This window comes from Schistocerca nitens, chromosome 4 (assembly GCF_023898315.1).
Source record: "Schistocerca nitens isolate TAMUIC-IGC-003100 chromosome 4, iqSchNite1.1, whole genome shotgun sequence".
Classification (NCBI taxonomy): Eukaryota; Metazoa; Arthropoda; class Insecta; order Orthoptera; family Acrididae; genus Schistocerca; species Schistocerca nitens.
The window spans coordinates 785,281,471-785,299,766 of record NC_064617.1 but is presented as its reverse complement, the minus strand read 5'-3'; the positions used below and the strand labels follow the sequence as shown (position 1 = coordinate 785,299,766).

The 18,296-nt window shown below is 41.8% G+C and overlaps 1 protein-coding gene across 1 annotated transcript in view; it reads right to left on the bottom strand.

Annotated features, from left to right (window-relative positions):
- Positions 1–18,296, bottom strand: part of LOC126252565 (glutamate receptor ionotropic, NMDA 2B-like) — a 423,608-nt gene that overhangs the window by 315,972 nt on the left and 89,340 nt on the right. The window contains exon 2 of the mRNA XM_049953466.1: positions 6,911–7,089. Within this exon, the coding sequence (XP_049809423.1) occupies positions 6,911–7,089 (179 nt within the window). The remainder of the gene's footprint in view (positions 1–6,910; positions 7,090–18,296) is intronic.

The following is an 18,296-nucleotide window of genomic DNA, read 5'->3' as shown; positions in this document are numbered from 1 at the left end:
TGGCTAATCTTTTTATGGAGGATTTTGAGGAGAGAGCACTTGAATCAGCGGTTTATAAACCAACTGTTTATTGGAGATACGTCGATGATACTTTCATAGTGTGGCCCCACGGAGAAGAAAAGTTAATGGAGTTTTTTCATCATCTTACCCCATCCATGAGAATATTAGATTTACTATGGAACTACAGAAAAATGGCTGCCTTCCATTCCTGGTTGTTTTGACTGAACGGAAGAGTGACGGCATGGTGGTACGTTCTGTCTATCGTAAGCCGACTCACACTGATTTGTATTTGCATTCTTCAAATTAGGGACACTGTTGCTCCTGGGGTATCGGCGGGGACCATTCGCAACCGTCTCCATGAAGCTGGGCTACGGTCCCACACACCGTTAGGCCGTCTTCCGCTCATGCCCCAACATCGTGCAGCCCGCCTCCAGTGGTGTCGCGACAGGCGTGAATGGAGGGACGAATGGAGACGTGTCGTCTTCAGCGATGAGAGTCGCTTCTGCCTTGGTGCCAATGATGGTCGTATGCGTGTTTGGCGCCGTGCAGGTGAGCGCCACAATCAGGACTGCATACGACCGAGGCACACCGGGCCAACACCCGGCATCATGGTGTGGGGAGCGATCTCCTACACTGGCCGTACACCACTGGTGATCGTCGAGGGGACACTGAATAGTGCACGGTACATCCAAACCGTCATCGAACCCATCGTTCTACCATTCCTAGACCGGCAAGGGAACTTACTGTTCCAACAGGACAATGCACGTCCGCATGTATCCCGTGCCACCCAACGTGCTCTAGAAGGTGTAAGTCAACTACCCTGGCCAGCAAGATCTCCGGATCTGTCCCCCATTGAGCATGTTTGGGACTGGATGAAGCGTCGTCTCACGCGGTCTGCACGTCCAGCACGAACGCTGGTCCAACTGAGGCGCGAGGTGGAAATGGTATGGCAAGCCGTTCCACAGGACTACATCCAGCATCTCTACGATCGTCTCCATGGGAGAATAGCAGCCTGCATTGCTGCGAAAGGTGGATATACACTGTACTAGTGCCGACATTGTGCATGCTCTGTTGCCTGTGTCTATGTGCCTGTGGTTCTGTCAGTGTGATCATGTGATGTATCTGACCCCAGGAATGTGTCAATAAAGTTTCCCCTTCCTGGGACAATGAATTCACGGTGTTCTTATTTCAATTTCCAGGAGTGTAGATTGTATATTATAGGTAAAGGTGAATTAGCTGGTAAGACAATATTTGCAGTCACGAATCTCTCAAGTGGCCTGACTAGATTCCAGAAGTATACATGTACACTATTTGAAGCTGCTAAGCATTGTGCTATTGGCTCTACGAAAGCTGCTGTCAACGAGGCAATTGAAATTAATGATAATTCTGCAGATATTGCTGTGGCTATTGGTTGGCTGGTTGTTTTGGAGGAGGGACCAAACAGCGAGATCATCGGTCACACTGTATGAGGGAAGGATGGGGAAGGAAATCGGCTGTGCCCTTTCAAAGGAACCAGCCCCGTATTTGCCTGAAGCGATGAAGGGAATTCATAGAAAACCTAATTCAGGATAGCCGAACGCGGGTTAGAACCGTCGTTCTCCCGAATGCGAGTCCAGTGTGCTAACCGCTGCGCCACCTAGCGCGGTTGTTGCTGTTGATGGGGCGTGGCAGTGTAGAGGGAACACAACTCTGAATGGTGCAGTAACTGTAACAAGCAAGAATAATGGTAAAGTGCTAGGTGTAAAAGTACTGAGTAAATACTGTTATAAGAGTACATTTATAAAGGATAAAGGAAAATTTAAATCTTGTAAAGAAAGTACTGCGTGTAACGTAAATGTTGAAGGGTCCAGCGGGAACATGGAAACTGTAGTTGCAGTAGACACTTTTTCCAGGTCAGTTGATATGTCTCGGGTAAGATATGTGAAATATTTAGGTGATGGAGACAGTAAGAGCTTCAAGAGTGTGGTAGAAGAAAAGCCATATGGAGATGTCAGTGTGGAAAAACTGGAATGTATTAGGCAGGTCCAGGAAAGAATGGGAACTCGCCTTCGCAAGTTGAGGAAAGATATGAAAGGCATAAAATTACCGAGATGGAAAACCACTATCTGGCAAAGGTAAACTTACAGACAAGGAGACAGACAGTGTGCAGAACTGTTACGGTATGGCAATCAGAACTAACTGTGACAATGAGATGCAAATAGAGCAGGATATCCGGGTAATTCACGTATGTAAACTATCACGGACGAGGAGCCGTGTCATGACTTGTGCCCAAAAGGACCTCCTGGTGGTGCACTACGACTGTGCTTAAGCAGCTGGTGAACTATATAGTCATAGGTATTCATTGCCTGTTGCATTGTGCAATGTAGTACATCCAGTTTTAAGAAGTCTGACTAATCCAAACCTGTTGTGTAAGTGTTTGCACGGAGAAACACAGAACCCAAATGAATCATTTAACGGTATCATAGGGTCTAGAGTTCTTAAAACACTGTTTGTAGGTAAAGATATTCTGAATTTGAGTGTTTATGATTCAATTGCTTTCATTTAATGATGGCAATATGAGGAGACTTAGGCTGCTTCAAAAGTTAGGCATACAAAAAATTCGCTCAAATGGCTCTGAGCACTATGACACTTAACATCTGACGTCATCAGTCCCCTAGAACTTAGAATACTTAAACCTAACTAGCCTAAGAACATCAGACACATCCATGACCGAGGCTGGACTCTAACCTGCGACCGTAGCGGTCGCGCGGTTCCAGACTGAAGCGCCTATGGCCGCTCGGCCACACCGGCCCGCATTAGGCATACAACATGGGGAAAATATGGTGATGGGTTGTTCCGAGTTGGATGCCGCACGTGTGAAGAAAGTGAATTTCGAAGTGACTGTGGTAAGTAAGAAGGCAAGGACGCAGTCAAGGAATACTAGGAGGGCCAGGGAGGAAGAAGAGACTTCAGATGACCCGGGATATGGTGCCTGGGTGTTCTAAGGTGAGTAACAAACTACATTCAACTTTAAAACATGTTCTCTGAGATTTTATTATTTTAATGTTTAGGTACATTGTTATCAGGAACGAACCATCATAATACAGTAAAGTCTAAAAAATTTATAGTAACAGGGCAGAACATTATTAATGCATTTTTTAGAGGCGGAAAATTTAATATTTTACAAATTATGAATTAATAAAACTGAAATATTTGGAAATTTTTGTACAACTTGGAAAAAGTTCACTAAAAAGAAATTATACGAGAGCTGTTGAAAAGCCGCGCGGGATTAGCCGAGCGGTCTTAGGCGCTGCAGTCATGGACAGTGAGGCTGGTCCCGGCGGAGGTTCGAGTCCTCCCTCGGGCATGGGTATGTGTGTTTGTCCTTAGGATAATTTAGGTTTAAGTAGTGTGTAAGATTAGGAACTGATAACCTTAGCAATTAAGTCCCGTAAGATTTCACACACATTTGAACTTTTTTTTTTTTTTTTTTTGAGTTGTTGAAAAAATTTCAGAACTTTGTCCAGAAAACTTTTCTACCTTTACCAATTACCAATCGAGCAAAGTCTCCTTCAAAGTACTCTCCTCGACAACGTACACCGCTCCCAACGGCGTTTCTACTACCGGAAGCAGTGTTGGTACTCCTCTTGCTGTATCGCGCGAAGCGATGTCTGCGAAATTGCTTTTATCTCGGCTATCGTTGCAAATCTTCGTGCTTTCAACGGAGTTTTCAACTGCGGAAATAAAAAACGTCGTCAGAGCTAGGTCTGAGGAGTACGGAGGATGAGGCACAACAGCGATTTCGTTTTTTGTGCAATAGTGCGGATGCATTATCGTGATGCAAGAGCAACCACGAATTGTCAGGCCGTTTCCTTCTCACATTTTCTCGTAGGCGCCGCAACACGTCCCGTCAGTACCATCGAATAACACTTTGTCTTTTTGGTACGAATTCATGATGAACTAATCCTTCAAAGGAAACTATCAGTACGGCTTTGATATTTGGCCCGACCTAGCGTGCTTTTTTTGGCCTCGGATAACCTTTCCAGACCCTTTGTGAAGATTGAACCTTGATCTCACCATCATAACCGTAGACCCACGTCTCATCACCGGTTTTGATTCTCTTAAGGAACATCTCGTTCTCACTTGCGCGATCCAAAAAGCTCTTCACAGACTGCGAGGCGAAGGTCTTTCTGGTCTTGACTCATGAGCCGTGGGACGAACTTTGCGGCAACACGATGCATTCTAGGGCGCCGAATGTTACATTCTTTTCCAGTCTCTCGGACATTCAGTCGTCGATTGTCACGCACAATTTCGTTGTAAGTTCCTGACCTGAGCGTCGTCGGTAGACGTAGAAGGGCGCCATGAACGAGGGACATCTTTAATTTTCGTCCGGCTATGTTTAAACAGTGTGAATCATTCGTTACACAATACAGCTTAAGCACTCATCACCGTAGGCTTCCTGCATGATTTAGTGTGTCTCTGTAAAGGTTTTCTTGACTTTCACGAAAAATTTAATGTATAGGCATTGCTCCTCTATCTCTGGCATCTTTAAATTCGAAAACTGTGCGTCACAATGTTGTACTCAACATAATCAACACGGCACTGAACAATAACTAACAGAAATACAACAATGAAATTTCCCGCATCTACACACTAAACACAGGCGTGTGCAGGGATGCCAACCGGATCTCGCTCAACACACCATAGGCGCGAAATTAGCAGCGTTCTGAGAATTTTTTTGAACGGACCTTGTACAACCTACTTCTGTGCATAAATACGCCAAGGGAGCAAAAACCTTCGTCTAACAGCCATTACAATTTTATAACCTTGTCACGAACTGTTTACGAGAAAAATGTACCTACATTTGACAAATTTCAAATTGTGGGTATACAAGCTACAATCTCAACTTAGTCGTTTTTTCCGTAGATAATCAGCATGAGCACTCAATCAGGGCTCATCACCATATAGCAGGTAGCACAGAGTACATTTTTCGAATGCTCCAGAGGGCACTTCTTCAAATGTGGATGACAGTTCATGACATTCTTTGAAGAAAAAAAAACTATGGATTGCAGTACTCAATAATAAATATTACATGTCGCTGACTCTGTCACTAACCTCTCCTTTTGAAGTCAGATTACGTTAAGAAAAATTAGAATCGTTGTGCAAATAAACAACAAAATTCGTATTTAACAGACATAAGCATTGTTGGGGCTTTAGTTTCATGAAACGTAACATAAATAAAAAGAAAATGAAATGTCGCTGTGGAACTTCTATATTCAAAACAAACATTAAATGAACTTGTTTAAAATGTCGCATACCTGTGAAAGGGGCAACACTGGACTAGACGATGAGTGGTATCTTCTTCGGCTTGTTCGGAAAATTAGACCACTGCACTACATGGAGATATTTTGGATATGACCCGCAATTTGTTAACAAGAGCACCGTACATCTGACACAGTGCTCACGGCCATTGTATGCTCTACCAGGTTTCCTAACAGTACTAGTGCACTCTGGTGATCGTTCTACATGTCAGAGAGAAACGCAGCTCATAGTATGCGCACCCGCCGATGGTAGGTATGCGTACGAAGATACGTTGGCATCCGACCATGTCTTCTGCGTGTTTAATTTGTTAATACTGCAGTGTACATTACTCTGCACTTCACATTTACACGTTTGACAGACGGTTTATAGACCAACGTGACGATTACTGGATATGGAAGAAATAGACAGCTAAAAATTTTCTCACGAGCTCTGGCTTTTCTTTTTTTATTATGACAGTCATTTATCCTAACGTAGGTGGGAATCAACAAAGTATTTTGTCGTTCGGAGGAGAAAGTTAATGATGAAAATTTCTTGAAAATACCTCGCAGCAACGAAAATCGCCTTTATTTTAATTATTGTCACCCCAACTTGCTTACTACATCCGTGATTCATTCTCCCCTCTTTCTTAATAACGTGAATCTAGCTTACTTTGTTTGAAATTTGTCGATGTCTTCCGTCGATGCTATAATATAAGGATCCCCTATCGTGGACACTATTGCATAAGAGAATGGACTAGTGTAGTGTAGGAAGCCTGTTTAGTAGATACGTTGCATCTTCTAAGTGTACTCCCAATAAAATACAGTCTTTGGTAAGCTTTCTATGTGATGGTTTCAATTTACGTTGTTATTAATTAAAATCTCTATAGTTTAACGAAATTCTTTTAGGATTCATTGGAACGGATCACACTTTTGATTGGCTGGGATCATTTGCCACTTTTCGCACATTGTGATACACCATCTAAATTGTTTTACAATTCATTTTGATTTTCTGATAACTTTACTGGAGAGTCAACGATAGCATCATATGTTAGCAACGAAAAAAGCGGCGCAGATTGTCTCCTACATCCTTTGCACAGACTGAGAACAACAGAGGTCCTAAAAATCTCGGGGAACTCCGGGTACCACTATGGTTTCATTAGATGACTACCCGCTAATAACTACGAAATTGCTACTCGTGTGACAAGAATATTGATTACAGTCGTGCAACTGATGTATGCTTGTCAAGTACGCATTTGAATATTAACCGCTTGCGAAGAACGGTGTCAAAAGCAGTCTGGAAATCTAGGAATATGGAATCAGCTTGGAGCTTATAGCGATCGCACTCGTAACTTCGTGTATACAATCGAGATCTAATGGGAATATTCCGACAGTAACCAATGAGCCTTCTCCAAGCATGGGGCCAAAGACACCTACAAGCGTCAGAAGTACCCTCTACCATATTCCTCACGGCACTACCCTATTGCACTCCAGATGTAGACGACGCACCCAGACGATGGCAGTAATATCCATAAAGCCACTGAAGAAAGCAGTAGTACATTCAACGGTCATTTTGTAGTCGGCAGAGCTGGGCTGGGCAACGTAGAGCATGGGTGTGATTGCGAGGTACTTACCCGCTCGAGACCGGAGTTGTCGGCATTCCAGGCGATGACCGGGATGCCGAGGTATCCAGCCAGCTGCAGGAAGTACTGTGCGGACGCCGTGCTGCGGCCGTACTTCTCGTAGTTCATGAGGTACAGGATGGCTGACACGTTCACCGACAGGAACTCCGTGCACAGCGACGACAGAATGGCTGCAACACACCAGAAGTGTCTACGTAAGATCTCAACTGACAGAACTAGAAATCTCGCGGAAAAGTGTACTTAGTCACTGTTACATGGAAATATCATTATTATTATTAGCTCTCGTATAGTGTATTTACCTTGAAACACTTTATTCGGATTTGATTATGTTTTCGTAGCTACCACCAATAGGCTGCAAGAGAAATGAGCTGATTATTCTGATTATCACTGCTGTCTAGACGAACGCTTACCAGGTTCACCTTTTATGTAAGACGAAAAATTCTCTAACAGAGAAATCAGAGTACTTGCGAAACTGTTTACCACTGAGGGAGGTATAAAATTCATGGATGAGAGACAGAAAAGGCATTTGTAGTTTACCAGTGGTACTTTGTTGCGATGAAATAAGATTGGTTATTTACTAAGTCCTGTGCTGCCCATGAAATTACGGAGTGAAAACAAATTACGTTTCGATTTCACGATTGACCGAATTCTGACGTCTTAGAAATCAACAATTTCATGTACGGTGTTTGAGTTTCATTACATAGATCTACAAATTCATACTTTGTAATTGTTTTATTGTCCATTTTTAGATGATACTAATGTTTTTTGATACGCAAAGTTCAGAAATAGAAGAGTTTCCCTGTATTACATAAGGGTTTTGCATAAAGTAATGAAGAAGATACTAGAAATTGATCCCAAACATATACATTCGAAAAACCGTTATTAAAAAGCATAGCATAACACGAGGCATTCCAACTACCATGATAAGCATTATGTACTTCAAGAAGCACACAAATATCCATTGCTCTTTCATCTGTGCACTAACTGAAGATTCTTCCTGAAAGTCCAGGAACTGCAGCTTCAAGCTCATTGAGGCATCCGATGTTTCAAAGTTATCAAGCACGTTTCTGACAATATACTACAAATCGATGTGTTTCAAGGGGCCAAGAAACTTGGTGTCAAGTCCTTCAAAGAATATACAAGGCGATCTTTAAATTTCATTAATTTTTCCTTCAGATGATTGTCTTTATTTATTTCCTAACGCCAGGGCCAACGAAAAGTTGCTTGTTTTTTCTTAACTTCTAATAGCCGCTTTAACGTACTTGCCACATATTCGAATGCGTTAGCATCTTCTCGTATTGTTGTGATAAATTGTGTCATAATGAGAAGTTGTGGCAGATTTTCCCCAGTTTACATAGGAAACAGGGGGTCCTTCTTCACCACTTGAACACATTCAATGAGGGGTCCATGACTTGACCTATTCTACAACATTAACACCAAATTTACCGTCAGGGGGCGCTGCAGCAGCGTATATGCAACGTTGCGCGACTCCGATGTGTATATATAAGCACCGACATGTAGGCAAGCTTCCCCCATGAACCATGGACCTTGCCGTTGGTGGGGAGGCTTGCGTGCCTCAGCGATACAGATGGCCGTACCGTAGGTGCAACCACAACGGAGGGGTATCTGTTGAGAGGCCAGACAAACCTGTGGTTCCTGAAGAGGGGCAGCAGCCTTTTCAGTAGTTGCAGGGGCAACAGTCTGGATGATTGACTGATCTGGCCTTGTAACATTAACCAAAACGGCCTTGCTGTGCTAGTACTGCGAACGGCTGAAAGCAAGGGGAAACTACAGCCGTAATTTTTCCCGAGGGCATGCAGCTTTACTGTATGATTAAATGATGATGGCGTACTCTTGGGTAAAATATTCCGGAGGTAAAATAGTCCCCCATTCGGATCTCCGGGCGGGGACTACTCAAGAGGACGTCGTTATCAGGAGAAAGCAAACTGGCATTCTATGGATCGGAGCGTGGAATGTCAGATCCCTTAATCGGGCAGGTAGGTTAGAAAATTTAAAAAGGGAAATGGATAGGTTAAAGTTAGATATAGTGGGAATTAGTGAAGTTCGGTGGCAGGAGGAACAAGACTTTCGGTCAGGTGATTACAGGTTTATAAATACAAAATCAAAAAGGGGTAATGCAGGAGTAGGTTTAATAATGAATAAAAAATAGGAGTGCGGGTTAGCTACTACAAACAGCATAGTGAACGCATTATTGTGGCCAAGATAGACACAAGGCCCATGCCTACTACAGTAGTACAAGTTTATATGCCAACTAGCTCTGCAGATGATGAAGAAATTGATGAATTGTATGACGAGGTAAAAGAAATTATTCAGGTAGTGAAGGGAGACGAAAATTTAATAGTCATGGGTGACTGGAATTCGTCAGTAGGAAAAAGGAGAGAAGGAAACATAGTAGATGAATATGGATTGGGGGGAAGAAATGAAAGAGGAAGCCGCCTTGTAGAATTTTGCACAGAGAATAACTTAATCATAGCTAACACTTGGTTCAAGAATCATAAAAGAAGGTTGTATACCTGGAAGAATCCTGGAGATACTAAAAGGTATCAGATAGATTATATAATGGTAAGACAGAGATTTAGGAACCAGGTTTTAAATTGTAAGACATTTCGAGGGGCAGATGTGGATTCTGACCACAATCTATTGGTTATGAACTGCAGATTGAAACTGAAGAAACAGCAAAAAGGTGGGAATTTAAGGAGATGGGACCTGGATAAACTGAAAGAACGAGAGGTTGTAGAGAGTTTCAGGGAGAGCATAAGGGAACAATTGACTGGAATGGGGGAAAGAAATACAGTAAAAGACGAATGGGTAGCTCTGAGGGATGAAGTAGTGAAGGCAGCAGAGGATCAAGTAGGTAAAAAGACGAAGGCTAGTAGAAATCCTTGTAACTGAAGAAATATTGAATTTAATTGATGAAAGGAGAAAATATAAAAACGCAGTAAATGAAGCAGGCAAAAAGGAATACAAACGTCTCAAAAGTGAGATCGACAGGAAGTGCAAAATGGCTAAGCAGGGATGGCTAGAGGACAAATGTAAGGATGTATAGGGTTATCTTTACTAGGGGTAAGATAGATACTGCCTACAGGAAAATTAAAGAGACCTTTGGAGAAAAGAGAGCCACTTGTATGAATATCAAGAGCTCACATGGCAACCCAGTTCTAAGCAAAGAGGGGAAAGCAGAAAGGTGGAAGGAGTATATAGAGGGTCTATACAAGGGCGATGTACTTGAGGACAATATTATGGAAATGGAAGAGGATGTAGATGAACATGAAATGGGAGATACGATACTGCGTGAAGAGTTTGACAGAGCACTGAAAGACCTGAGTCAAAACAAGGACCCGGGAGTAGACAATATTCCATTAGAACTACTGACGGCGTTGGGAGAGCCAGTCCTGACAAAACTCTACCATCTGGTGAGCAACATGTACGAGACAGGCGAAATAAACCTCAGACTTCAAGAAGAATATAATAATTCCAATCCCAAAGAAAGCAGGTGTTGACAGATGTGAAAATTACCGAACTATCAGTTTGATAATTCACAGCTACAAAATACTAACGAGATTTATTTACTGACGAATGGAAAAACTGGTAGAAGCCGACCTCGGGGAAGATCAGTTTGGATTCCGTAGAAATGTTGGAACACGTGAGGCAATACTGACCTTACGATTTATCTTAGAAGGAAGATTAAGGAAAGGCAAACCTACGTTTCTAGCATTTGTAGACTTAGAGAAAGCTTTTGACAATGTTTACTGGAATACTCTCTTTCAAATTATAAAAGTGGCAGGGGTATTATACAGGGAGCGAAAGGCTATTTACAATTTGTACAGAAACCAGATGGCAGTTATAAGAGTCGAGGGGCATAAAAGGGAAGCAGTGGTTGGGAACGGAGTGAGACAGTGTTGTAGCCTCTCCCCGATGTTATTCAATCTGTATATTGAGCAAGCAGTAAAGGAAACAAAAGAAAAATTGGAGTAGCTATTAAAATTCATGGAGAAGTAAAAACTTTGAGGTTCGCCGATGACATTGTTATTCTTTCAGAGACAGCAAAGGACTTGGAAGAGCAGTTAAACGGAATGGACAGTGTCTTGAAAGGAGGATATAAGATGAACATCAACAAAAGCAAAACGAGGATAATGGAATGTAGTCAAATTAAATCGGGTGATGCTGAGGGGATTAGATTAGGAAATGAGACACTTAAAGTAGTAAAGGAGTTTTGCTATTTAGGGAGTAAAATAACTGATGATGGTCGAAGTAGAGAGGATATAAAATGTAGACTGCCAATGGCAAGGAAAGCATTTCTGAAGAAGAGAAATTTGTTAACATCGAGTATAGATTTAAGTATCAGGAAGTTGTTTCTGAAAGTATTTGTATGGAGTGTAGCCATGTATGGAAGTGAAACATGGACGATAACCAGTTTGGACAAGAAGAGAATAGAAGCTTTCGAAATGTGGTGCTACAGAAGAATGCTGAAGATAAGGTGGGTAGATCACGTAACTAATGAGGAGGTATTGAATAGGATTGGGGAGAAGAGAAGTGTGTGGCATAACTTGACTAGAAGAAGGGACCGCTTGGTAGGACATGTTCTGAGGCATCATGGGATCACTAATTTAGCATTGGAGGGCAGTGTGGAGGGTAAAAATCGTAGAGGGAGACCAAGAGATGAATACACTAAGCAGATTCAGAAGGATGTAGGTTGCGGTAGGTACTGGGAGATGAAGAAGCTTGCACAGGATAGAGTAGCATGGAGAGCTGCATCAAACCAGTCTCAGGACTGAAGACCACAACAACAACATGTAGGCAAGAGGTTAGTGCGGCATTTGTGGAAATGGGCCCAAACAGGAACGGCGTGCTGTTATTCTTTTTTTGGTTGCCGGAAGAGAAGCACCAATAGATGTCCAACGGAGAATGAAGAATATGTATGGGCAGCATGTTCGCCGGAAACTGCCATTGTGGTGTGGCGCTGCTTTGCGATTATGTACGTCCCCATATAGCAAATAAAGCGCAGAAGTTACACCAACTCAAGTAGGTAACTCAAGCAGTAAGCGCCCGCCTTATCTCTCCTCATGAGATTATCACTCCTTCGGTCCCTTGAAAAATACCTTGAAATGTCGACGATGCCTTGTAGTACTGGGATGTGCAGCTGGCTGTTACAAACTATTTCACTTAGCAGGACGCGATGTTTTACAAAACGGCTGTCTTAAACCTGGTGCGTCGGTGGGATGATTGCCTCAATATTCGTGGCGATTTTGCATGTTTGGCACACCGATTCTGGATTGTTCAACCTTCGAACGGAAACTTTATATTCGCCCGTTATACACTTTTTTGACGAAGTCTGAAATTGTCTGCTGCTGCTTTTTCACTAAAAGTTGGCCACAGATGTATCAGAAGTGAGAAGGAGAATTAATGTAACCTCTTGAAGCAGTGAAATTGACAAAAGCAGGCAGCATCAATCGACTAATCACCCACTGCTGAAGGTTGCGCTAAGAACGGAAGGCATTCATTTAAAAGTGAAGAAACAAAAGAAAATTATGGAACACTGTACTAGAACTGCTCTTCGGACACAAATCTTATTTGGCACGGCGTAACTGGATAGTAAAGCACTTTTAGCTGCAATTTTACGTGAAGCAGGTGGCCTGAGATACTTGTCACCTGCAGGTAAATAAGTCTGTGCCGAGCACTGGACGGAGATCCGGCTTTCCTCGTTAGGTATCGAGTTAAGACCTTTATCTGGCCGCGGCCAGTGCGTACGAGGGAGGACCGTGGAAAGAATGCCACAGGCGAACGCCCTAAGCCGATCGTGGCTCCTCCATTTAGGATCGCGGCTGGTGATCACGGCGCAGATTGGCCGCTGCAACGCCCGGTTGCCTCGCCGGCTGCGACAGGGGCACCAGCTGCGACGAGTCGCGCGTCTGACCGGCCGCCCAGACTGGTGTCTGCTGCACAGCGACGTACCTTGCGAAGTGGCACCACAGTCTGAAAGTTTGCGTCCTTTCCTTATCGCAACTATATTATTGTGGTAACAGCATCAGATTTCTGCTAATGAGAAGACGAACAGTGAAGTATACCAACGTTAGTCAACGATTTAACTATCACTTCGAAAAAATCAAGGTGTTGCCCGGACATACGGCAATGATGATAGAACTTATCAGTATATTTACCCTGCGATACGACATATTTTCCACAACGAAACACGTAAGTGGCATCCAGAAAACAATTAATATATCGACTCCTTGACACAAGTGTGATTCAAATGATCTTTTGGCGAAGATGATGACACTCACCGAAAAGTCGCAGTATCTCAACACACCCAGGAAAGTTTAAGGAAAGGTATGATAATCCACATATACAGACTCTGTAACTGACCGTGGCAGGTATAACAGCCTACAGTTCTTACGTGGCAGAATGAAGAAGAGGACTGGATGTACTCGAATAGCAACTGTAGTGCCTAAACGTTTTTTAATGAGAAGTGGTTATTGGCATCTCTCTCGGCTTCGACCTCGAAGCTGCCAACTCGCAACGCATCTATTCTTGGAGGATTATCGTCAGCTCAACCCCTGTGTTCTGGCTGGTCTCGGTATCCGGCTCAGCTCCAGAGTGCCTCTCGGTAACCAAGCAGAGGGCGCATTAGATAACAACAGGGGTGGCTCCAGACATGCACATCTTGCTGCATCCGCCATAACTTCGATACCCATTAGGAAAAATGTAACCATCCGCCGGCCGGTGTGACCGAGCAGTTCTGGGCGCATCAGCCTGGAACCGAGCGACCGCTACGGTCGCAGGTTCGAATCCTGCCTCGGGCATGGATGTGTGTAATGTCCTTAGGTTAGTTAGGTTTAAATAGTTCTAAGTTCTAGGGGACTGACGACCTCAGATGTTAAGTCCCACAGCGCTCAGAGCCATTTGAACCATATTTGTAACCTTCCGCCACGCGAGTATTTCTACCCGCGCGGTACCCGCTAGAACCAGTTTCATCTCGGCCAGCCATCGAACGTTGTACTATCACCACTTATACATCGCCTCGAATTGGACGTCACCTTTGCCACCCGGAGGGCTCCCGCTACATTTGCTGCGAGCCTTGTTCTGTGCCGTGGACAAGTCGTGCTGCTCGTGAAATAGGACTCTGAAAACATAATTTTCATTGGTCAAGGAACCGTAATCTAACTCTCAAGAATCTATTTTCGTTTCGTTGAGGAACAATTTTGTGATGAATTTTTCTTCACATTATTAAGAATAATTTCTGGAGAACTTTTATTTCCTTTTGTTGAACTACACCAGAAACAGCAGACTGATGTGTTCGAAATTTACTTGCTCAAACAAACAAAATTTAAATACATCTGCTGTGGAAGTCTTCCGAGTGAGAAATGTTTCAGTTTAGCTCCCTTTTATTTTGTGAAGAAAATAGTCGTAAAAGTTTTACTTCGGACTGAATTTTCAGAAACTACAATGGAAAACATAAAACCCAAATCATAGGCACGTAATTTAAAAATAGTTTCACTTTACCTGACAAGTCTTACCTTAAAATGAATTTAAGTAAAATACAGTCCATACCAATAACGTGAGATTATGATACATGAAATGCATCAAATGCATATAAGGTCTATTGTCACAATAACTAAATGGCCAGGGCTGTGTACAGATATATGTGACACATGCAGTACATAGCTTCCCTTCCCACTGCTAACGCTACTGGCGCACGTTCTCTGTATGTGACTTCAAAACCTAAAACATTTATAACCTAATCGGTCATTTCAGAAACACATAATTCAGCATTTTATGAAAACTAGACTTATTTATGTCCACGCCCTCTTTAAGGGTAGCCGCAGCGCTCTGTATAGAAACGACGTAATCTCCGTCTACCTGTGTATGTTTATAGTTCCTGGTAAGTTCGTGTCATTTTTATAAACAAAGTAACTATTGGAGTTCTGGTGTTACTAATCATAATAGCAGCACTGTTTATTCTGTTGGCAGCGCTAAGTGATCCATTTAATCTACTAATCAGGTTTGTCATTGTTGAAAAGCTGTCTGTCTTTTAGACAGAATGGAACATTCTTGGTTTTGGTTATAATGTGATTACATAGTGACGGTTGAAAGTAGTTTTATTTAAAGTTCTGTGATAAAGAAAAACTTCACAAAACAATAGAAGGGGAGGGGGGGGGGTGAGCAATGAAGCTGAATTCAAGAGTGAGGTGATAAAAAGAGCACGTCTTCAGGCTAGTGAATACATAAACTATGCCAGAAGAACAATTGCGGAAGGGAAAACAGATGAGATATGCAGTTGTAAGAAAGCACGTTTTGCTAATTTTGATTAATTTCATCAAACATCTTTGCTAGATTTAATCATTTCAAGAGAAAGAATGAACAAGATATATCTATAATATAAAAAGTGGAACACCTACAGCCGCCCTTACTATGTTATTTATTATATGGCTACCAGTTTCGGCGATTCATTGCATCATCTTCAGGCCTGTCTGCATAATGATAGCATCATCAACTGACCAAACACACAATACAAAGAGTTTAAAAACAGAATAATAATTAAGGACAAAACTCTACAAGTGAATTTACATTAATCATTCGATAAAAGCAACAGATACATCCACTGTCACATACCTAAAGTATAACATAAGAATTTCGACTCTATACATCACACAAAAATACTATTTATTAACAAATTCATTAATTAATTATTCTATGATTTTTATTGGGCTGTTGGAAGATACATTAAACTGCACAACCCTGCTGCTAGGACCTGTATGTTAAATTACTCACCTAACTCTACTCTTTACAAAGGAGGAACCAACTTCTGATATGTGTTGAACTCTCTTTTAAAAATAGTTTTTTATGTTTCCTGAAAAATATACATTTATGGAAATGCATTGTTTCTAAACCGGCCGGTTCAATTATAATTCTCCACATTATTGTCATTATCATCAAGTGGAAGGTAAATGAGCATTACAAAATTGTATTTTAAGTAAGATGTTCCCTAACTGCACAGAGTATTCATCATAGGACAACAATAAAAATTTTAAGGTGATAATGCATAATATTAATTTTATTCTCAGGAGGGAGTACGTACTACAAAAGGAAGAAAAGCAGTATATGAACAATAAAACTACTAGAACCAATGCAATATGCGTATATATAAGAGGGAATGTTGAAGAACGCTATGCCGACCATTGGAGCTTCTCTACCTCCAGCCAAAACGGGTCGGACAGGGTGGCAAAGTATATCATTGAGGGCAAACAAAGAATTTCCGGTGGATGAGGCATCTCGAAGGACAGTTAGTTTCCACGAATACAGGACGAAAAATTCAGAGTCTGGGAACAAATTTCACTGGATGCAGTTTCATATATCTTCAGAACACTACCATCTGACTGGGAGCCAATGAGCTTTTCATCAGTGATATATTTCAAGACCTTCTGCATACTATATTTAATAAGAAAATGGTACATAAACCAGAAGAGTATGGAGAACTGTGGTGTAACTGGTGTGAGTACACATATTTTTGTATGGGCTATCTTAAAACACACACACACACACACACACACACACACATACGCACAAGTGCCTTAGATGATTTTTCTCTGTATTGAACATCTCCCCACAAACACGCGAAAAACTTCATGACCTGATGTTTTCTGCATGGCCATAACTGCACCACTAAGTGGACTACGCCTTTCGGTATGGAAAAGTCGTTTTGTGTCCAAGTGTTACATTTCAACAACTGAATGCTGCCCAGGGGAAATAAAGCTGTAATGGTTTGCTCCTGCCACATATAGCTATCAATCAAACTAAAAACTCGCTACTCCTTAATGTTTTAATTATTAGTCTGCTGATGTAATGTCGTTCAGTAGACAGTCCTCAGTCACCAACAGAAATATCTACACTTGAACCTGTTACACCCTGTATGTCTGCTAATTAAAAGCTCCCGAGCAGATGAAAACTTTGCGCCCGACTCGAATTCGAACCAGAACCTTCGCCTTTTGAGCTTATTCTCCAGCAACTGAGGTTTCCAGGCGTTGATAATTCAAAGAATTTGACTGCGATTGGCAAGGGTTTTGGAATCGAGTCAGCGTCCGCTGCACAGAGTTTTAAGCTACAGACAGACCAATATTTACGTACACATTGTAAGAAGGACTGTGGCAGTTACACAGGCGTTACACTGCCTAACATCTGCTACAAACTGTGTAAAAAGTTGTCAAAATAGCGTTACTGTATGCATCTTGTCAGATAATGAAGCTGCATTTCGCCACAGAACATCGTGCGTAGACTGTGCCCGAAAATACTAATAAGAAAAGAGGTTTCAGCCTTCCACTATTCGTATCCTGTATACCGCATGGGAAAACTTTCATCGTGTCAACAGATAAACTACGACACACGTAATTCAAAATTGTATTTGAAAGACACATTATTAGAGCAATTCAAAATGCAACAGGCACATCTGAGGGAGATAAACAAACACTAGACGGGTCGCACCATCAGCTTAACATCACATGCTCCTAAGTTGCTGACAAAAAAAATTTCCGTAGAATATAAAAGAACATTAAAAATCGGTCACACGAAGATAAGATTAGCTTTAGGAAAGTTTACGGCTACACATGCGTTCGACATGTTAATAGAGGAAAAACGTAAGACAAATGAACAAACGTCTGTAGGACTTGTTGCCCCAGGAAAAGCGGTAGACAACGAAAAATAGTGAAAGATAGAAATTCCCGGAAAAATAAGGCATATGTAAAGAAGGATAATCTACAATATCTACAAGAAAGAAGACGGAATATTTAGAATTGATGGCAAGTGCTCGGATTAAAATGACAATAACGCAGTCTTTCTTCTCCATCACACAACCCACACACCAAAAAAGAAATGATTGGAGTACAGGAAAGACTCAAGAGTTCCATCAAAATAAGCGAATAGATGTCAACGATCTGACAATCTTAGAAGCCTTGTTAGGTTGATTGCAGACGATGCTGTCGTTTACCGTTTGTTAAAATAATAAGAAAATCATATCAAATTGCAAAATTATTTAGGCAAAATGTCCGCATGGTGTGAAAAGTGGCAATTGACCAGACGAATAAAAAGTGCGTGGTCCTCACGTAATTACTACAAAATTTCTGTTAAATTTCGATTACACGATAAATAAGACATAAATTTGAAGATTGTAAATTGAACCAAATACATAGCAGTTACAATTGCAAAAGTAATAATTCCACAGAAAATATTTAGGATAACGAACCAAAGTCTGCAGTTTATTGACAGAATACTTAGAAGACTTACTTCTGTGCCTGCGCTATACTTGTACATCATCTTCTAGATTAATGCTATACAGTGTGAGATACTTGTCAGAAATAATTGACGG